This window comes from Filicampus tigris, chromosome 6 (assembly GCF_054856515.1).
Source record: "Filicampus tigris isolate MCC_2025a chromosome 6, RoL_Ftig_1.0, whole genome shotgun sequence".
NCBI lineage: Eukaryota > Metazoa > Chordata > Actinopteri > Syngnathiformes > Syngnathidae > Filicampus > Filicampus tigris.
The window spans coordinates 3,435,352-3,458,039 of record NC_141222.1 but is presented as its reverse complement, the minus strand read 5'-3'; the positions used below and the strand labels follow the sequence as shown (position 1 = coordinate 3,458,039).

At 42.8% G+C, this 22,688-nt stretch overlaps 1 protein-coding gene across 2 annotated transcripts; it reads right to left on the bottom strand.

Moving 5' to 3' along the window:
• Nucleotides 1-743: 743 nt before the first annotated feature.
• LOC147145486 (multidrug and toxin extrusion protein 1-like) lies at nt 744-20,705 on the bottom strand. 2 transcript variants are annotated; one of them, XM_086032272.1, is made up of 16 exons: nt 20,462-20,705; nt 19,564-19,665; nt 15,374-15,442; nt 15,027-15,175; nt 13,471-13,513; nt 13,337-13,381; nt 13,149-13,246; nt 12,538-12,635; nt 11,145-11,326; nt 10,534-10,642; nt 9,935-10,010; nt 9,318-9,387; nt 9,108-9,240; nt 8,914-9,008; nt 8,752-8,827; nt 744-6,959 (listed from the first exon to the last, which is right to left on the bottom strand). In XM_086032272.1, exons 1-16 carry the CDS (start codon nt 20,624-20,626, stop codon nt 6,733-6,735), a joined length of 1,737 nt encoding a protein of 578 aa, XP_085888398.1. In that variant the 5' UTR covers nt 20,627-20,705; the 3' UTR covers nt 744-6,732. The 2 variants fall into 2 exon arrangements, 1 of the variants encoding a protein (XP_085888398.1); XR_015087016.1 differs by lacking the exons at nt 744-6,959; nt 8,752-8,827; nt 9,318-9,387 and having other exon boundaries at nt 8,986-9,008.
• Nucleotides 20,706-22,688: the final 1,983 nt, after the last annotated feature.

The following is a 22,688-nucleotide window of genomic DNA, read 5'->3' as shown; positions in this document are numbered from 1 at the left end:
AGGAGAGGCCCACAGGCAAGCCCCGCCCGAACTCCGAGCCTTGTGCCCGGAGTGTAAGGGCTCTTTTCACGTCTTCACGGAGGGGCCTCATGGGTGGAATGCCAAGCCTCACCAGCTGTGTATTGGATGCTATAGGGCCCGCCGACACAAGAGGCGACCACAGCTGCCTGCCGGAAGTCAACAAGCTGCCATGGAGTTCGAGCCGATCTCCCATGCATCTATTCGGTCCGGTGACCGTCCCAGCCGACGTCGCACAGGCCGAGGGAACATGCCCATCAAGCTCGAACACCACATCTTTTCGAAGGGTGAATGGAGGCGAGCCAAGATGAGGGACCATCCTCGAGCACTTATCTCCATCTCCGTTGACAGGCCGGTCGGACTGAGCAATGGCCCTACTGGCGTGAGCCCATCCAATGTAGCAAGGGTATCCGCCATTGCAGACACAGGCGCGCAATCTGACCTTTGGTCCATGGAGGAGTTCCTTGCCTGTGGATTCTCACAATCAATCAATCAATCAATCACATTTTATTTATATAGCACTTTTCATACATAAAAATGCAACTCAAAGTGCTTTAAAACATTCAAAGCAAAACATAGAATTATCTTCAATCAAAAGAAAAGATAAATTATTTAAAAGTTGTTGAAAGCCAAACTAAAAAGGTGTGTCTTGAGCTTCCTCTTAAAAATATCAACAGTCTCTGCAGACCTGACATCCTCTGGCAGGCTATTCCAAAGGTGAGGACCAAAATGGCTGAATGCAGCCTCGCCATGCATTTTGGTCCTCACCCTTGGAATAAATAAAAGGCCGGCGCCAGAGGACCTCAGGATCCGCGAGGGCTGGTATGATAAAAGCAAATCAGATAAATAAGATGGCCCAAGACCATTAACACATTTATAAACTAATAAAAGTACTTTAAAATCGATCCTGAAACACACAGGGAGCCAATGCAGCAATTTCAAAACTGGCGTAATGTGCTCCCGCCCTCTGGTTCTCGTCAGCACCCGAGCGGCTGAATTCTGCAGTAGTTGCAGTGGTGAAATGCTCTTTTTCGGGAGGCCAGAGAGCAGGGCATTACAGTAATCTAAACGACAGGAAATAAAGGCATGCATCAGCACTTCCGTGTTAGCCTGAGAGAGAAACGGGCGGACTCTGGCGATATTCTTAAGGTGATAAAAACCAATCTTGGTTACATTTTTAATATGAGGAATAAAACTGAGCTCAGAGTCAAAAATGACGCCAAGGTTCTTCACACAGTGTGAGGGATTAAAAATGTGTAGTTTTGGTAAAAGCTTCTCTCTCTGACCTTCGGGACCGATAACTAAGACCTCAGTCTTGTCCTCATTGAGCTGTAGGAAATTATCTGCCATCCATGACTTGATATCTAAAATGCAATTTAAAAGGGTATCAATGGGTCCTGTGTCATCAGGAGACACGGCAATATACAGCTGCGTGTCATCAGCATAGCTGTGAAAGCTGATGCCGTGTCCCCTGATGACATCCCCGAGGGGAAGCATATAAAGATTAAAAAGTAAGGGGCCTAAAATCGAACCTTGAGGAACCCCACATTTAATTTCATGAGTTTTAGAGGAACAAGTATCCATACTTACAAAGAAATATCGGTCTGTGAGATAGGAATAAAACCAGTCAAAAACAGTACCAGAGATGCCCACTAGATTTTTAAGTCTATTTAATAAAATTTGGTGATCTACTGTATCAAAAGCAGCGCTTAGATCCAGTAGCACCAAGACTGTGAGTTTTCTCACGTCTGCAGTGCACCTAATATCATTTAAGATCCTTAAAAGAGCAGTCTCCGTACTGTGGTTCATCCTAAAACCAGATTGATATTTCTCCAAAATATTATTTGTATTTAAAAAATGATTCAACTGGATGAAAACCAGTTTTTCTAAAATCTTACTTAAAAACGGTAAGTTGGATACGGGTCTGTAGTTATTAAAAACGCTCGGGTCAGAACCGCTCTTCTTCAGAAGGGGCTTCACCACCGCCGTTTTAAAGGCAGCTGGGAAGACGCCTGTCTGAAGAGAGCAATTGACTATATTTAAAATTTGTTCTTCAAAAAATCCATAAAATGTCTTAAAAAGAAATGTGGGAATTGGATCCAAAAGGCAGGTTGTTGGGTTTACCTGGGAGAAAACTCGAACAAGTGTCCTTGCATCAACCAGGGCAAAACTTTCCAGTGTTTCCTCATGTAAATATGATTGTCCGGGTTTATTAAAACTTGTGTTTTGACGGGCTAAAAGACTGGATCTTATGTCATCGATTTTACTTCTGAAGTGGTCTGCAAAGTCCTCACAGAGAGCATCTGTTGGTCTCTGTGGGGACTTATTAAAATCAGAACTAGTTAAAAGTTCAAAGGTGGAGAAGAGAACCCTGGGGTTGTTTTTATTGACTGTAATGAGGTTTGAGAAATAGGAAGATCTTGCCAGTTTTACTGTTTTATTGTAAGATTTCAGTTGTTCGCATAAAATTTCATAGTGTACTGTAAGTTTACTTTTTCTCCACCTCCTCTCTGCACTCCTGCATTTTCTCTTTGATATTTTGATAGCATTGTTTCTCCACGGGGGTACAGTCTTTGTTTTTGTTGTTTTAATTAAAAGTGGAGCTACTGAATCTAATGATGATTTAAGATGTAGGTTAAAATTGTCAACAATAAGATCACAGGGTGCAGGTAAAATGTCAGCAGGAGTGTTTTTTAAGATCTCGATAAAATTTGCTGCCACCTCAGAAGATAGGTAGCGTTTCTTCACTGTTCTGACCGGGACTGCTAGATGGTTAAAACTGATGACTGATGACTGATGACACAAGATGACTTGCGCCCTGTCCACCTCAGCATGTTGGCTGCTATCTGTCGAAGGGGCCTTTTTTGCCAGGCTCTCGGCTACCTCCAGTGGCGGGGCAGTGTCGTCATGCCGTACCATGGTGTACGTCAGCAGCTCGGTCCAGGCCATGTATCTCTCTTATGACTCCCTGCTCAACCTTGGGCTCCTACCCAAAAACTTCCCTTTGGGTGACGTCAGCGGGGGACTCAGAGATGTGTGTGTGCCCGTCTCTGCTATAAAGTCTGTCAATGGTGGCTGCACGGATCAGAGTGACCGTCATGGCTCCTGGTGCTCATGTCCCCAGCGGACGGTCCCAGCAGCCCTGCCCTTCCCTTGTACGCCGGAAAACAACAGCCGGATGAAGGAGTGGCTACTCCAGAGGTATGCCTCGTCCACGTTCAACACCTGCCACACCGTGGTGCCACTACACTGGCAGCAGAGAGTCCACAATGACCTTCTTTGTGACGAGGCCCTTGGGGTCATTGAACGTGTACCGTACGGTGAACCTGTGACTTGGTGCCATCGTATGGTGGTCACTCGGAAGCATAACGGCTCCCCCCGCAGGACTGTGGACCTCTCGCCACTCAACAAGTTCTGCCAGCGCGAGACATTCTCCTCTGTGTCCCCATTCCACCTGCGTGTCATATCCCGAAGTGCACCTGGACGACTGTCACGGATGCCTGGAATGGCTACCACAGTGTGCCTCTGCGTGAGTCTGATCGTCATCTGACCATCTTTATCACGGCCTTCGGCCGATGGCGCTATAGAATGGGGCGCCTCAGGGTTTTCTCTCATCGGGGGATGGATACAACCGCCGTTTTGACGCTGTCCTCTCTGACTATGAGTGCAAGGAGTGCGTGGATGACACTATCCACTACGACACCAACCTTGAACAACACTGGTGGAGAACCATTGACTTTTCGACACACGTCGGCCGTTCAGGCATTGTGTTGAACCTGGACAAGTTCCAGTTCGCAGAGAGGGATGTTCAGGGTGTCAGACGAGACCACCGAGCCACTCCCTAAATACTTGGATGCTATCTGGGACTTCCCTGCACCAGAATCTACAACAGATATCAGGAGCTGGTTCGGCCTTGTCAACCAGGTGGCCAACTATGTCCAGTTGCGAGACACGATGGCACCCTTCAAGCCATTCCTCAGCCCGCGCTGTAAGTTCTCATGGTCACCAGAACTGGAGGAGGCCTTCCGAACGTCCAAACATGCTATTATTGAGGCCATCCGTGAGGGTGTGGAGATCTATGACATGCAGAAGCGCAAGTGCCTCCGCCCCGACTGGTCCAGTCGTGGTATCGGCTACTTTCTGCTCCAACAGCATTACAGCTGTGCCTCGGGCATACCCGATTGTTGTCCAGGAGGTTGGAGGATCACCCTTGCGGGCTCACGCTTCCTGTCCCCGGCAGAGCAACGCTATGCAGCCGTTGAAGGAGAGGCCCTGGCTGTGGCCTGGGGTCCGGAGCAGACACAGTATTTCACACAGGGATGTGACAACCTCATAGTGGTGACCGACCACAAGCCCCTGGTGAAGATTTTTGGTGATCGCACACTTGATGAGATTACGAACTCGCGTCTGTTTAGGCTCAAGCAGCGTAGCCTACCTTGGCGCTTTGACATTGTCCACCTGCCGAGAAAGAGCAACCATGCCGCTGACGCGACCTCCAGGCATCCTTCTCCCTTGAGCTCTGTGGACGGCCTCTCTCTGGGGTCGCCGGGCATGCCTGACAATGTGGAGTCGGCGCATATGGCTTCTATCCGGAGTGACGCAGAAGAGCTTGGTGCCATTTCCTGGTCCATAATTGCGCAGGAGACGGCAGCTGACGCTTGCCTCGGCCGCCTTCTGCACCTGCTTGAGCACGGGGAAAGAGTTGACGCAAACAACCCTGCCCTGTTGAGTTTGTCGCCGGTCTGTGAGTCCATATATGCACAGGATGGCGTCTAGCTATACTGTGAGCGGGTCATGATCCCTCCGTCCATTCGCAGCCGTGTCCTTCGGAACCTGCATGCAGTCCACCAGGGGGTCTCAACGATGGAGCAGTACGCCCGTGCCATAGATTATTGGCCTGGAATGTCAGGGGACATCCGCGCCACCAGGTATGGGTGTGCGGACTGTAACCGCAATGCGCCTTCGCAGGCGGCTACGCCCCCTGTGTCATCCTCCCCATCATCCACCCCATTTGAGGCAGTTTTTGCCGACTTCTTTGAGTACGGTGGCCGCCATTACCAGTTCGTCGGGGATCGTCTCTCAGGCTGGGTGGAGGTCCTGGGCGCCCCGGCCGGGACAGATGCAGGTGGCGCGGCCAGCCTGGTCCGCCACCTCCGTTCATTCTTCCGCAACTTCGGTGTGCCAGAAGAACTTTTGAGCGATGGCGGCCCAGAGTTCATGGCTGGTCACACTCAGGACTTTTTTCGGCTGTGGGAGATCAAGCATCGTGTGTCCTCGGTCAGTTTTCCACCGTCTAATGGAAGAGGTTGCTGTGAAGACTGCGAAGCGCCGTCTAATGTCTAACACTGGTCCAGCAGGCACTCTCGACCAGGATCGATTCCTGCGAGCGATGATACAGTTGCGCAACACGCCCGACCCGGACTGCAATCTCTCGCCGCCGCAGATCATCTATGGTCGTCCCCTTCGGGGTTCGCTTCCCTTCATTAACAAGCTTGAGAAGTTCTCGGACTCTCATGTCCGTCCGCTCTGGCGTCAGGCATGGGCAGCTAAGGAGGATGCCCTTCGGACACGGATGTCCCGCACCACCGAATCCTTGAGGGCTCACTCGAGACCACTCCGGCCACTGGCACCTGGCGCGAGGGTGTTTCTGCAGAACCAGCAGGGCCCAAACCCTAATAAATGGGACAGGTCGGGAGTGGTGGTGGGGTCGTCATGATCAGTATCAGGTGAAGGTAGATGGATCACGACTATTGATTCTTCGCAACCGTTGGTTTCTCCGTGGCTACCCGCCAGCCTCCCCCTATGTGCTCCAGCAGCCCGCGGCACCGTCGCCATTGCCCGTGGCCCCAACAGGCCCAGTGACACCCCAGGAGCTCATCCTACGAACAGGGGATGATTTTCCAATGAGTTGAGAGAGGCGTGCGTACGTCCGTGCGAAATGGTGCAGGTCTGCGCATGTCTGGAAGAACCCGCAAAGGACCCTGGGACAATAACTTGTTCTATCTAATTTAACTGGACTCGGTTACATTAAGTTAAGCATGTTCCCCAACCCAAAAGTTCTACTTTCTTATTTTATTAGTGTTCATAAGTTAATGATTTTTGAGTTAGGTTCACTAATAATTTTCTATTAATTTGAATTTTTGTCTTTACAGTGTACTTGACCAACGAACAGAACACAGCGCGGTAGAACCAGTTACAATAACATGAAGACTATTTAAAAAGAGCTAAAACAACTCAAGTGCCTTTTGTGTTTTTTTGGGTTTTTTTGACAGAAAAAGTCAACGGCAATGGAATTAGCCTGTATTTGAGATCACATTTAGGAACTCTCTCATCCACTGAACTTGCAAAGTCCAAGGCTGGTTGGGGCCTATATCTCATTAGAGAACGCAAAGACCTGCCTTCCAGAGTTGCTGTTGTATGGATACTGCCATCCACCCTCACAGAACTTGAATATCTTTTCTCTGGAACCGCATGGCTTTTCATTCACTGTTCATGCAATCATTGGCCTTGTTAGGGTATATGTCAATCATTAAAAAGGGAAGATTCACAGCTATTGTTATGTACATACTATAACTACTTTGGTATAGTGATTTATGATATTGAGTCTGACCATGATTATTAAAAGTACTATATAATTTGGAACTTGGTTCTTTCACCATGATCTGCTCATCCAGTGTTCACCTGAAAACTGTCAGATGCAAACCAAGCCAAGACTCACTTCATCAGCCTGACAAGGAAGTGACTGGCAACGATTCCAACCACACAGATGACAACCATGACAAGTAAAACCAAGCCACGTCGTAAAAACAGCTGTTTGACTGTTAGGACATCGCCGACTACGGTGGTTGCGGTTTCATGCTGGTCAGGAATCTGTTGGATCTCTGCATCACTCTCATACCTTGGTGCAGGGGCAGGAGCCATGGCCTGGTTGGTGTTTGAGTCTAGAAATTAAATAAATAATAAATACAAACTTGAGTTATATTAACACTTGATGGCCAAATAATCTCACATTACATTTTGAAACACAAGCATCAGCTACCACTACTGTTGCTTTCCAAGTACAGTATATGTTGTTGTGCACTTGATGGTGAAGTTGACTTTTTAATTCAATCTCCAAATCTTTGTATTCACATCCATGTTCTGTAAACAACCAATGAAAACATGTTTTGTCACACTTTTTACACTCTTACATGTTTCTTGGAAACAGTACATCGTATCTAAACAAAATGTGCACCAGATGAAAGACCAAATTAAGCCTCAGGCATATATTTTGTATTCATGTCATTTTCACATTTTGTGCCAGTACTGAGTTATTAGCAATCAAATCGAGAGTGCAAACATGTGACACGTTGCCCCACCATTGGTTAAATTGTCTCACTATATGGGGATTTTTCAACTAATAAAACAATAATCAAATTATTGGTGTTCTTTTTTTTTTTTTTTTTTTTACTTCAAAGTGAATATTGAAGTCAAGCACACAAAATGTTTCTCTTTGAGTTTGAAAAATTAAATGAACACAGCCACTGAGCAAATGTTAACATAAACTATTAGGCAGCATGCGCTGGATTAAAATCCTGAGGAACTGCTGGCACGGTCATGGCTGTCATCATCAAATGCAAATGTTTACCTTTCTTAAATGGAAAATTCAAGATGCAATAGAATAATCAAAAAAGAAAGCATTAGTTCACCATGAAATGTAAACCTGTCAACAACAGAAAGATCAATTTACCAATGGAGACATGTTGCCCCGAACTAACGTGTTTGTAAATGCTAACTGTAGCTGAAAGGGACATTGTGTAGAAATGAGTGCCATCTAGCGGTGAACTAATAGAATGCAACGCCCTACGTTTGAAGGCATGCATTTTGAAGCACGCACACTACCTACCACCGATTTCCTCAGCAGAGGTGCAAGCAAAATGTCATCACAAAGCACTTCTAGTATCCCCTCAAGTGAAAGTGCATTGCATTTGTTACACATACTTTAGTCATGATGTGTAGGAACTATGTTTGCTAAGTTTGTCTCCTTCGGGTACATGTAGCACAAAGATGACAGTGAAACATGGCAACCTCCAGTCAGGAATATGTAATATAATTAGCAATTACTAGACATAGGATTATATTTTTAAACATGTGATAGAACACATTTGTTTGCATATTGGTGAAATTAATAGTGGCTTTTTAAAATGAATGAACATTGAAAAATCTAAACATTCTACATACTGTTAAAACTGAACAATAACTGAGGCATGACGAGATTCATTAATCTCTCCTCTAATAAGTCCACATCACTGCTAGGACTTTTTATTTGGAAGACGATTACTTTGAAATTGAGAAAGTTAACATTTTTTACTTTGGGTTGTGCAAAATGGTTAATTGTCACTCATCTCAGCTCACAATGTGCTCTTCTCTTCTCAGATAGGACACAACCTCTGAGCATGTAACTGCTATTACACTTTTTAGTTGCGCCCTCTGGTGGAGAAGATAATTGCAACGTGACAACAAGCCCCAGTCTCCCTTATTTCTGTATTTATTGTATGTATTGTATGTATGTATTTTTAAAAAACTGCACAGTTACTTGCTTGCTGTGTGTTGTTTGACTGACATCTGTTGTTAAAAACAGAGAAACATAAATATATCTTTGCGACGTACCTGGTTTATTCGCACATCTTTAAGTCAAGATTATTGCGTGATTGTTACATTGTGACATCATCGTTATTGTACACCTGGACTTGCCTGGACACCTGGACTCGCAGTCATGCATCTCCAGCATGCCTTCCACGGTGACCTGGACCCCTGCTCTCTTTTGAGCCTGAGCAGAGATGTGCAAATATGTTCAAAGGGAAATCACTTTAATTGCACGTCATATTTGTGATTCAGGGAACTCAGTTCACACACCTCTTCAGCAGCCTTTCTCCAATCAAGATAGTACAAATATGTGACGAAGAAAATAGCCTGCAGTACCACACAGATGGTAAGACCAGTCCAAAGTCCTGTTCAAGAAACAACAGAAGCCAACAGAATGTCATGTATCATATTGGGATGATGGCAGAACACAGAAGTCCATGTCCATGATAATATTTTCTTCTTACCTACGACGCCCAATGGTGTCTTGAACAATAAAGACACCCCGATGGGAAAGCCAATGAAGTAGTGTCCAATCAGGTTGGACAGAGCACCGACCTTTTGTTTTCCAGCTCCTCGGAAGACACCTCCACTCACACCCTTGGTGATGATTGCAGGGAGGATGTTAACATTTCTCATGTCCCCATTTCAATGTCAGATGTGATTATTTTTCTCACCGCGATAGCATCAGCAAGATGCATAAAGACAAAAACAACCATGACATCAGCAGTCCTATTCAAAATGTCTCTGAAGAAAAGATAAAGTCAGGGGGAAAAAACGACATGATACAATACAATGTTCATTTCTGAGCAATATTAAATGGAACACAGTTTCGTTCATCGACAGATTCTCTCCGATGTGGCACACTGAGAGCTTGTAGGTTGTTCCAAGAAGTGGACGGGATATTTCACATACAAAGTTACAGCAATACAGAAGCTGCACACTTCCCGGCATGCGTTGCGGCGCTCTTTATGAATAATTGTATCGAGCCAACTACGCTCTTCCTTGTGGGTTTTGGTTTGTTGCTTGGGTATGGGTGTGGCCGTGACGTCTTTACAGATGAGCAAAGGAAAAAAGGAATATTGCAGACAAAAGGGCAAGAGGGACATGGAAGCTTGAAGGTTGGTTCAAGGGAGCCAGTCAGTTTGTGGAATGACTGAGTGTGAGTTGTGGCCAAGAGCAGCTCTTGAATGAATGTGCAATCAATAAAGTGATTGAAGCGCATCAGTAACCATGCCATCCTCAAACCAAAGACAAGGGCGTTACAAGATGAAATGAAGGTGCAGTAACTCACGGGTCTGTGGTGAAGATGTAGCCAATAAAATTCCTGGATAGGGTGAGGCTAACTCCAACACAACAGGCCACCACAGCTGCAAAGGCAAAGAGACACAGTGACTCTAAACTGCATGAAAAAGTAACCATCATGTTGCATGAAAGGTTGTGCATCCCACCCACAATTTAAAACATTTTCAAGATGAATTACTAACGTGTTTCTGGCGTGCTTTTCTCCAAATTCCCCAAGGATGGACAATTATTGATATAATTTTACAGCATAACTCTTGCCATGGTGGGCAAATCATCTGTCTCATGCCATGTGCCAGGCCAGTCCTCCTCCTGCCCGTCAAAGGCAAGTTCTCTTTTGGTTACAATGACGGCCATTAGGCTGGATAGGTCGGCTGTTAGCTGCCTTGCCCGCCGGTGAGTGTTTGCGGAGGCCGGCCGGCTGGCTGCTTGCTTCTACTAGTGGAAAACAAGCAAGCGCCCTGGACAATCAAAGCATTTTGGAGGTGAATAGGGCTAGAGCCATCCACAACGGCCTCTCCCCCCACCTCAAACTTTACCGCCGCCAATATGTATTCACCACAGTTACCCATCGATAGTAAAGTCCCTTACATGTACAGATGATAGAAACTTTGCAAGACAGCTTGGCCTGCTCACTGTTTCCTGCACCAAGAGCGTTCCCTACTCGAACACTAGCTGCCGCAGCCATTCCAATGGGGAACTGAAAAAGTCAAATGGATAGAAACACTTCTGAGTCATTCAGAATTTCATGAAATTAGATCATATAGATCAGGGTGGCCAACAACGCTCACAAGACGCATGTGACTCTTTGGCTGTCCCACTGTGGTTTGTTTGCAACTCATGTGTCAGTCATTTTATTTTAGTGAAGCCTGGTTTCAGCCAACTTGGAAAGGGGAGTTGGCATAGCGTTGCACTGATCAATCAGGAAAAGCGCCGAGTATGCCTGCACTCTCTACTTTTGTGCACTTGACATGGCGTAAATTGCGTTAGCCTGCTCTGTTCTCTACTTTCTCAGTAGTACAGTTCTCAGTGGCTCAAATGTGAAGGTGCATATTCCACTTTGGAACATGCACAAAATCTTTAGAATATCCGATTTTTACAATGGGAATGACGTTAAGGTTCATGCAACACTGTCACACTTATGATGCCGGTCGAGTTGGCCACCACTGAATTACATGAATTCAACTTTGCATTTGAGTTACCATGAAAGCCACAACGGTCAGCTGATACATGACAGATTGGGCTCCCAGCTCAACTTCGCTAATGACGCCAGCAAGGCATCCTCCTATTTCGAAAGCCCACCACTCAAGACAAAACATGAGCATGCTCGGCATGGCCAGCTTGATGAAGGGTCCCCACTCTTGTAGACAGTCGCGGGACCAGCCTGCGGGGCACAAATTCAAAACATCAACAAATATGTGTTTTCCGCTAATACACCGTGTTGCATTATGTCAGGGACGGGCAACTATGTGGCCCTCATCCACACTGTGAGTGGGCCCTTCATTAGAATTTGTTCAAAGAGTGTCTTGAGGGAAATTCGAAAGATGTTTCCTCTAACCCAGCATACCACTGATTCACCTATTTGCAGATTTTTTTTCTTTTAAAATTTTTTTTTTTTTTTTGTTATTGTGTCTGTGGGTGGGTATGCGTGTGTATGTGCGGTTTCTTGGAATTTTGGGGGATCCAATCCCTGTTTTTCATAGAAAACACATTTTGAAGGTTTACCTGTTATGCCACGCCACGGCAAGGATTCCTGCCCCTCCTCCTCATGGCTGAGCCAGGCTTCTGCTTCAGCCAGCACAGGTGGGGAGAATTCTAATCAACCCAGCTGCAGCCGCCTTCAATCAAGACGGCTGCCTTCAAAAGCCAGCGGAGGACAAGCAACCAGTGCTTCAACGTTGACCATTGTGGTTAGTTTGAAGCTGTCTCAAGTTTGAATCTCAAGTTTATGCTATTCAACTTTGTTATTCCTCTAGACCTCGTAATACTTGATCAACTATTAACCATTTCCTATCCTCTCACCCCTAGACTTCCTCCGTGCTACAACCAGTGTCTCCGGCCTCATCTTCGCTCCTTGTCTGCTCTCCAGCGGATCCACCCCTTGGACTTTCTCTTGGCTCGAACCTCCTCCTCTGGACTCAGGACACTCATGCACTCGACGAGTTTATGAATCCAGGTTCTCATTAAAATTTCTGTGGTGAACTCTTGGCCTTGTTTTTCACTGCTTCTGAGGCGCCCGGCACATTTGGCTATCTTTTTTAATCGCTGAAGCCTAACATTACCACTGTTTTTAAAATTATTTTTGAGAGTTAACAATTCGCCCCGAACTGCATGGTCCTATGTGGGACCCCAAACCCCGCTCCCCGATTAGCGTTGGTGGAAAATTGTGGCCGCCTCCATCATTTAAGTTGCCCATCCCTGTATACAGTTACATATCATCAGTTTAGTGAAAACATCACAAAGTCGAATATCACAATGAACTTACAGCAGCAGTAACTATGAATGAATACTGCAACAGGCATGGAACATGACTTCAAAAGAAACACTTATCACCCGTTCATCATCACGTTTAAGTTTAGTGAGAAAGCAACTGACCTCCCCATGTGGCTTTGTGCAAGCCCTTCCAGCAAATATAGGCCAGTAAGACGACGGAAAAAACACACTGTGAGATTGCATTAGCTGCAGCAGACCCACTTGAACAAACACAAACAAGGAATGTTTTAAACACAGCAAAAATAATAATTAACAAAAAAAAAATCTGGAAAGTAATTGGTTTGATGTAAACTTTCCCTTTTTCACAGGTGCTCTAAAACTAGATATGTCTTCAAGGACAATTTTTTTGTGTTGATAATATACAGTAGTTACTAGATAACTGAGAGGAAACGGTGTGTAGTCTGCACAAAATACAGTAGTCACAAATTGTTAAGAAGGGGGGAAATCAGTTCAATCTTTGGATCCATTCCTGACAGCAGCACGGAAAATGTCCAAACCAAAATGACTTCAAGATCAAATTAGGCAAGTAGAAAGTACATTGCATTGTGGGAGCTATAATGATAGCCTAAAGAATAAGAAAACATATTTGCATTTTAACAGTATTAATTGAATATTAGCAGACTAATAGCAGGTCTATCTTCACTGTACTGTCATGATCTTTGTTTTTCAAACTAAATGAAGAAATTCTATTAAAATGATTCTGGGAAACTTACGCCACTCCCAAATGCAGAAGATGGAGGAAGACATAATTGATAACCGCATTTAAGATGTTTCCAATTGCACCGGTTATGACCTGAGGCCAAATAATTCCCTGCAAAAAAACAAACAAATACACGCTCTAGTTAGCATATTTGTATGTTATTAACTTTAATATCAATGATATCACATTGCCACAGAGCACCTGGTTCTGAAGATATTTTCCCAGCAGCTGGTACATAAATGCCGCCTGAAGGGAGAAATCATATTACATGACAGAAGCAACAGATGTGTACATATACTAGTAACTAATGGACACTGAGGCAAATGTGAACTCACCGGCAGAGCAGGCATGAAGATGTTCACATAAACTTGTGCCAGACTACGAACCACAAAAACAGCCATGTAAAATTGTGGTAGGGACACATGTACACATTATAATCCGTGCAATACATCACATGCATTATCATATCATAGTAACGTGCCGGGATGTAATGCTATTGTATCTCGGTTAAGAAATTCTCACCGTAATGCAGCAATACTGTTATGTGGGATGTGACGGTATCACACGCCGCCAGTGAAATGTATTGAATGTCCGATCGCCTGAGAGGTTCATCACTCTCCTCTACTATCAACTTCGGCTAAAGCTAAAGTTGTGTGCACCTTGGCCTCTAAAAAGGGACATTATTGTGGTGCTGGTGCATGCATGGAGATACGTAGGATAAAAAGACCGGAAGAATAATGTCACCATTCAACTTTATTAATATTTAACATTTTCACAGAGCAGGAAGAATATAAATTTGAGTTTTAACTTGTTATATTATCTGTCTGCGTGCGTGCGTGTGTCTGTGTGTGCGTGGGTGTGTGTGAATAAATACTGTATTCATTATTTGATGGTAAATCTCTCGCATGAATTCTAATGCTAACTCTTGATGGCTTGTCAATAGGGATTTCCATTCATTGTTAGCATTAAGATGGCGATTTCGGGAACGAGGCTAGAATAAAGTATGTATTTTATTCAAATATACTGTACAGCGTTCGTCATTATTTTTGCAGTGTTTAGCTTTACAGTAAACTTCAACTGGAGTGTCAATAAACATCTTAAAAGGGGAAGTCAACTGAGAAATAATATCTTCTATGCAGCCCCACTCGTCTAAACACGGTATTCTGATTAACATTGCGTTTATGGAATATGAATTAAGCAGCAAAATCCACCCACTTGCTGTTGACTGAAAATGACATCACAGTTGCTCAGGGCACAGGTGGCAGCATGTGGCAAAATGGCCGCCCCTTTGAGATGGATAAAAACAGCTGGATTTTGCTGCTTGATTTAATTCCTATTCTACAAACACAATGTTAATCAGAATACTGTGTTTAAACTAGTGGGGCTTTAAACATTACTTCCCCTTTCAAGCATGCTCAGGGAGGGCAGAATAACATCTGTTCACAGGCTGGGTACTGCAAGCAACACGGTGCTTTCAGGGTGCTTTTAAAATGCAGATCTTTAATGAACACTGCATTGTGCGACACTATTATTTTTCTTTGATTACAGCAGAATGTTTTTTTGCTTGTGAGAAGCCATAATTAAGATCATGAAAAAATATAATTGAATTCAATTGACATTCCTGGCACTTAATTTTGTGTGTGGCATTTTACCACATTTTTTTTGTTTTTTTTTTACAGTGGAATCTCTAAATTCAAAAGGACCTAATATCATACCATTTTTTGTGGGGATTGTTTTAATCGCAGGTAAAGACACCTAATGTGGTGTTCCTATTCTATGCGTGCACATGAAATTCTCAGACATGACATTGTTAGGCTGAATGGTGGCGCGTGTGTTTGACACGTCATGCCCTTTATGCTGAAGGTCATCTGAGGGTTAAATAGTGACCTACCCGGCAACCTCTGGGCTCTGTTTAACGGCAAGTAAAAAAGGTTCAGTGTTTATGAGAACAGCCCAGCAGGGGAAACAAGCCAGCAGAAGAATCAGAACCCCCCTCTGAAGGATCACCCCCACACGCTTCAGGTTTCCACTTCCAAACGTCTACACAAAGGCAGAATCAAATAAGCAGTGTTAGGAAACACCAGAAGCACACAAATAAATACAGTTTTGATAGATGAAAGAAAACGTGCGACACAAATTCAGTATTGGACTGTTTGTAAATGGACCCCAGAAATCTCGAGAGCCCAGTCAAAGAGGTTTTGTTTCAATAACATTTTTTGTTTGTTTTGAGGGCACTACCTGAGATATGAGGGTATCACAAGTCAATGACAAGCCAGTTCCAATGGCAATGCCAGTCACATTAACCACCTGCAATTAAAGAAGCATTGTTAATGGAAGACATAAATTGATTACAATGCTGATATGGTGCATTAATACTCGTTTTCACAACAGTCATTTTGACAATGAATATTTTAGCCCACAGTGGTTTGAGGATGTCATTCACTCCCAATGTCTGTCAAAGCAAATTTATGATGTGGTTCCATAGTTGCAGAGTTTTCTGTCATCAATGCGGCACCTCATGGGAAAATAATCTAAAGGAACTTGTATGGAATTCAAAAAGTCCTCTTTCACAACAACTACTCCCTCCTTACTGCGGGAATCCTATTGTCATCCTTATCTTTGGAATATAAAAGTCTTAGCTGATATCCTTAATTACAAAGCTCTGCACAAATATATTGATTTGAAATGAACACACTATCTGCCATCCACATCCCTTTTAAAAAAATTTTTAGCTGCATCGATGAAACTTAAGAGTTTGCCATGGAGCACTCTATTCATCATCCATCCATTCATTACACTCCATTTTGTCAGAAAAGTGGTTCGGTTTCTAGAATATATGAACTCCCCCAGGATGCTACCTATAAACGTCTTCCAAATATTACAACTGTGGTCTCAGGAAGTGAAACATTACAATGATTTTTAACTGGTATGAGATATGGGGCCCTATTTTGGTGGAATGCAGCTCGTACGCTTGGCGTAAAAACGGGTGTAACTTCATATTAATGCCAGCACAAGTTGAGTCTAGCATGTTTGGGGCCTTGTTGTTGAATAAAAAGCCCCCCAGACTGGTATCCCACATTGTCCCCAAAAACATAACACTTCGTTATAAGAACTGAACCAAAATGCAGTGTTTTTACAAAAACAACAACCTCGAAGCAGAAAGAAATGAAACCAACTGAAATTTTTAAAAGGTATACAATAAATGAAAATAAAAACTTGTGAATTATCCTGAACTACTATAACCCTTCGTTCACACACAGTTGAACCGAACTGTCCACCAGCCATACCTTGCTCTAAACTGCCCCATACTCCAAATTCCGTCATTGTACTACCAGATTATTATTTTTATCACTCACACAAGTCTTGTGTTGCCCTATATGTTACAGTTTGAAGGTTCACTGCATGCCACACTTCACAAGAACTGTGCGTTCTCCAAATAATGTTCCATATTAACTTTATGTATTTACTGTAATCCACATGGAACATTTCTATGTTCCAGAGATGTTCTGGTTAAAAACAGTTGGATTAAAAATAACACAATTTTGGGTCAAAAATGGACCAATCCACAAATTGGGTCAATTTGACCCACCTTCTTGCGTTGTTTTGTACAAAACAGCCCAAATTTTGAGGTTGTTGTGTACAAAACTGCCAATTCTGGGGTTGTTTTCTGCAAAACAACCCATCAAGTTAGGGTCAAATTGACCCAAGTAGTGAATCTGTCCTTTTTTGGACCCAAAATTGTGTTATTCTTAACCCAACTGTTTTTAGAGTGTGAAAAGTCTTGAGTACAACTCTCCTCAAGAGGTCAATGTATCTAAACGCACTTTTTAAGATGGACCCACGAGTCATCGCAGCCCGTGTGAAAGTGTGAGGCTGTTGTCTGGTGATGACTGCAAGGAAACAATGTCACTGATGAAGCACTCAACAGATGGGTCAAAATGGAATAACCCAATTTGTTGAGTTCATTCAACCCTAAAACCCTAAAATTGCATCAGAACTGAATAAACCAATTTTTTGGTTCAAATTGACCCAAGTCTATCCTTTAACACAGCAATTGGGTCAAATTTAACCCCAAAATAGTTATTTTTGACCCAATAGTTTTTAGAGTGCAGGGACCTCGGGTGTGCATGGTAGCCAAAATGTTTTGTTTTTTCTTTCTCAAAATAGATATTTTGTATCACTGCACAAAATAAACCTGGCATCAGGTGTACATAGGTCACTATCGGTGACCTCCCATCACAATGTGAATTCCACATAAAAAAATTTAAAAAAACATATTAAAAATATGAACGTTTACCGGAAATCAAAGTAACATTTGCTATTATATAAGTGCAGGAATGCTCGGCTTCACCTTGGGAATTGCCACTCTCATACATATATGTAACGAAGTCTGTTCCGTTTCTTTGTTTTTTGCCTACTATCCTCGACAAAAATTGCTTGCAAAGAAACCGTGTAACAAAAAGTATCAGTATCTTCTACCATTTGAAGACTGAGAGGATTGTTTTCTGAAAAGTTGTCACCAATCATACAAGTGGGGTGAGCAAAACAGACAGTGTGTGTGTCTTCACCTCCACTGAACCCTGTCTCACTGAAAATCTGGCCTTCAATCAGTAGTAAAGAACCATTGAATTAACATAACATGCATGTTTTCAGAATTTAGGAAAGGAGACCAAGCACACTCCACACAGAAGTGAGATGGGAGATTCCACTAAGCTCTGCTGCCATGAAATTTCCAGAGGTGGTCCTTTTATAAAATTTGGCGGGTCCGTCATTCATCATCCATCAGCGACCTGAATACCTGTCCGTCATACGTCAGTCTGTCATTTTTCATGATGAACTAAATTGTAACTGTCAGTTCGTCAGTCAATCTGTCAGTTAAGTCTGTCAGAAATCTGTCGGTCTGTCAGTCCATCCCCCAACTCCCCTACTCACCCCCAAAAAAACATCAGCAAAACGGGCGTCTGTCAGTGATTGACTGAGGCCGTTCGTGACGATTACACTGTTGGACAAAAACCCACTTCCATCAGTGCTTAGTCCATCATTTTAAAAAAGTGTCCCGTCATTCGTCAGCTAACCGTGACAGACTGATGGACCGGTCTGTCAGTCTGACGGAATGCCCACCAATTTCACTATCGAGTCCATCTGTTGTCTTCCATCGAAACCAAAATTTTGTCTGATAATGTATGAATTGAAATCATTTGGCTTGTGTCATTGAATAGATATTATCTTCACAGACACAAAAACCCACACATGCCGCTGCCCAACACACACACACGCACACACACAATCATCTTTTTAGAACTTGTGTTTTGATTTATTTTTCTTACATTTCCTCTCAGCATGATTACACGTATTGCTGCAATGATACTGCACAACTTGCATACAATTAAATATCATGTTTACCACTCAAAGACAAATAGGGAAATGTACACTCTAAGAACAGTTGGGTTAAAAATAACACAATTTTGGGTCAAAAATGGACCGATCCACAACTTGGGTCAATTTGACCCACTTTCTTGAAAACAACCCCCCAAAAATGGGCTGTTTTGTACAAAAGTGGGTCAAATTCAACCAATCAACCAATTTGTGTATCGGTCCCTTTTTGACCCAAAATTGTGTTATTTTTAACCCAACTGTTTTTAGAGTGTAGCTTGGTCAAATAACATTTTCTCTTACTCTCAGTCTGAGCTAATTTTATAAACATTAAATACGCTGCTGCTCATAAATATGGAGCATAGTTTCAGTCTTGTCTTATAGTGGCAAACTAATGTTAGGAATGAAGTCATTTCACCTATGTAACTGGGAGACAATGAAATGTGTGCACGAGGTCAAAAGTGATAACTGATTCATTTGAATGGGGGAAAAGACAACTACATTTGTTCCAACTTTATGGTTAACAGTCTATTTACCCAATGTTGCTAACTTTAAGTAAACCAGTTCACGGTATGAAAAAAACAGCAAACATGAGTTATATTGTGATTTTTCAAATGCTGTCACGCTTGACTACTGCACATGCTCAATTGAAATGAGAGAAATGACCAAGTAAGCTTCACGTACAACAACCAACCCATCGTTTTGGGCGGCAAATTACCCCAGGGCACTTTGAGATAAAAACACACTTTGTTGCAAAAACGTTACAATTGTAATGCAAAATTTATACTGGCTCCATCACACTGACTTATTTGGGTCTGCTTCATGTGTGCACTGTTATATTCTGTGATTTTTTTTTCTTGTTTAAATTTAACTTCACATTCAAGTGTGACATTCCGAGTATGTCCAAGTCAGCCATGTATAAATATTGTACATGAATGAGTCCCCAATTACAATATCGTGTTATTTTTGCTTTGCTGGAAATACTGTAACTACTATCAGGCAAGTTAATTAAGTCGGTGTATTTATGGAAATAACAATGGAACAAATGTCCTTACTGCAATTGCCAGTGATACCGCTGCAAATTCTGTTTTCCCCAAATGGCCACAGAACACCATGCTGATGATGCTAATCATGAAGATCATCATCTGGGAAATGACCTGGAATAATTAGAAGCAAAGTGTTATGATTGAAATGTATTGTTGCGACAACATCCACTAAAGCAAAAAACATACCAACAAGGACATTCTCTTTAATAAAAAGACCTGCCAACCTTTTGAGTGCCACAACAGGCATGTGGACACAAACACCTGCAGCAGCGCACACATACACGCACGCACGCACCTGCAGCAATGAATGCTCGCACACACACACGTACACTGAGTTTGTATTCATCAATAAATTTCATTTTTGTTCAATCATTCCACTGCCAATGGTATTGTCTCAACGAATCATTTTACAGTGACATTGTGTAGCGCAGGATGAAACATGTGTCACGTTTAGTACGACAATATTAAATGGTTGTACAAACAACTAAAAAATGTTTATTTACTTATGCTTATGTATGATACAAGTGGTGGCAGTTTTGTGTTTTGTATCTAGAATTGTGAAAAATGGCATCAAGGTTGTGGAACTAGTGTCAAAGTGATTGACAAAAAAGTGTATTATTGTGAGAAATGTCAACACATGAATGAATATCATTAATTATTAATAATAACATACATTAACAACATCATTCAAGAATATTAATCCTTTTTTTTTCCCCAGAAGTCTGTATCAAACCGGTAGCCCTTTGCATTAATCAGTCCCCAAGAAGTTGCTCTCAGCGTCAAAAAGGTTGGTGACCCCTGAACTACTCACCATATTATTGATAAAGGCGTCTACACGCATACAATTAAAGCCAAATGAAGCCACGTCATAGATTACATGTTGTCATGATGAATCTTGTCATCTTACCACAGGTCCCGCAAGCTTCACAAGGAGAATCAGTTCAGTGCGGTAGCTGGTCAGGTTGAAGCCTAAGGTGCGTCCCAACCATCGTCCCAGAGGAGAGGGTTCGTTCGCCTTGGAATCTCGCCTCGCCTCATCGGAAGGATCAACTAGGTTGGCATTGACGATCATAGTGGTCAAAGTGGGAGATCATGAGGATAATGAGAAGCTACTCCTCTAAGCAGTTGTGTCCTAGTGATGCAAGTTACTTGCTCTTGTGACTGAGTCAGTGGAAGGGGAGGGCAAGGCAAAGGGATGCAACTTGGAGGGTGGCACAATTCCTCCTTCGCACAGATAAAAACAGTGGTGTGCAGTCAAGGCCTGCCTGCAAAGCCTTCTCTGCGAGCCTACAACACTACTACTATCAGAAGCCCTGACCGCCATTTACAACTTACATTAAATTGTGTGAATTTATTGACAACAACTTATTATCTTCAACTCACAGCGTGTGTCTTGGCTGCCCAGCTTCCAGTCATGTGTATGTTTGTTATTTTTTGTGTCTAATTAGATTGCTTTGCGTATAATGAGGAGACATGTTACAAGTTGAGTATGTGTGTTAATGCTAGTTTATACTGTAAGCTAACGTTTTCAGTGTTAAAAATGATGTTTCTAGCATTTTCAACCAACCTGGTAGTTTCAAAGTAGTGGATATCTCTGTCCATCGCTGTGCCTTCTTTACCACGTCATGCGTCTTGTGTCCCAGAGCTCAGGGCACTGGGACAGACACTGCATTCATTGTTTTTCTGTATAACTCCCGCCAAAATCGCTTGTGTTGTCACTCTGAAATGACCATGTCACTATTGCTGGTTTCGGACAAGCCTTCACAGGGTAGCGCTGTCCTAGTTGAACACGTTCAAATTCAGGCAACAAGTGGTGTTCCGCCTGCAGACATGGAATGGCGCTGTCGTTTTTGAGCTGTGTTAGAAAATATGCAGAGAATAGGTTGGTTTACAACTCCTACAAAACTTGCCTCTTCTACATTTTAGTCCCCGTAGTTGTCCTCCACTCCAAAGGCCAAGTCCTTGCAGGCTGAGTTACTGCCGCCCGATGAAACATATAGTATATTCTGCTGTTTAAATCCTGTGTTCTCAACGCAGCCTCCAGGCAAGAAAGCTTGTTGTGCAACACCGCAGAATGCTATAATCACTGTAATTGCCATGTATAAAAATAACGGGAATTGGAAGAGACCTGCAACAACAAGTTTGAACAGGAAAGAGATCTGGAAAAAATTGGAGTAAATTTTGTTTACAGGAGTTAAATGCTTTTTTCCTCTCATGGTCTAAATGAGCAGCACAGCAGAATAGCAGCTAGCAAAGATAGATAGATAGATAGATAGATAGATAGATAGATAGATAGATAGATAGATAGATAGATAGATAGATAGATAGATAGATAGATAGATAGATAGATAGATAGATAGATAGATAGATAGATAGATCGATAGATACACAAACACATAATGTACATGCAAAGTAGAGTGAAGTACATACATTGCTCCAGTTGTAATGTATCCTCCTATATTACAAAAAACATGCATGGGAGGTTAATTACACGCTAAGTTGCCCGTAGGTGTGAATATGAGTGTGAATGCTTGTTCATCTATATGTGTCTGCAATTAGCTGCCGACCAGTTTAGGGTGTTCCCCGCCTACTGCCCAAAGTTAGCTGGGATAGGCTCCAGTACACCGGAAACCCTAATGAGGATAAGTGGTACAGAAAATGTATGGCTGTAAAACCTAGTCTATAAAACCTAGAGACGCCGCTATTCCACATACAGTGCACTGTGTTATTTGTATTGAACCACAAAAACATGTAAGATCGTCAAGAAAGACGCCGATGGCCAAAGACAGAGGTGATAATAAAGCAGAGTGTGTGTGGATATTTTGAGAAGCTTTTGACAATGTTCAGTGGCCCACTCACTGACTGCATGGATGCATTCCAGCTACAGAGACTCCACATGTTTTCTAGCCACAGGTACATATGGAATTATAAATAGTTAAGTATTCTTGTAAAACATAATATGTATAAGCTGTACACATTGTATATAAGCTTGGCAGCTTGGTCGAGTTTAGTTTGCAGCTGCATACATATCCTCTATGCTTTTTGGACACAGAATTAGCCAATTCTGATTTTAATAACTTTTTTTTTTTAAATAATGAGATCAATGCCTGCATTTATATGTTTGTATAAGCATC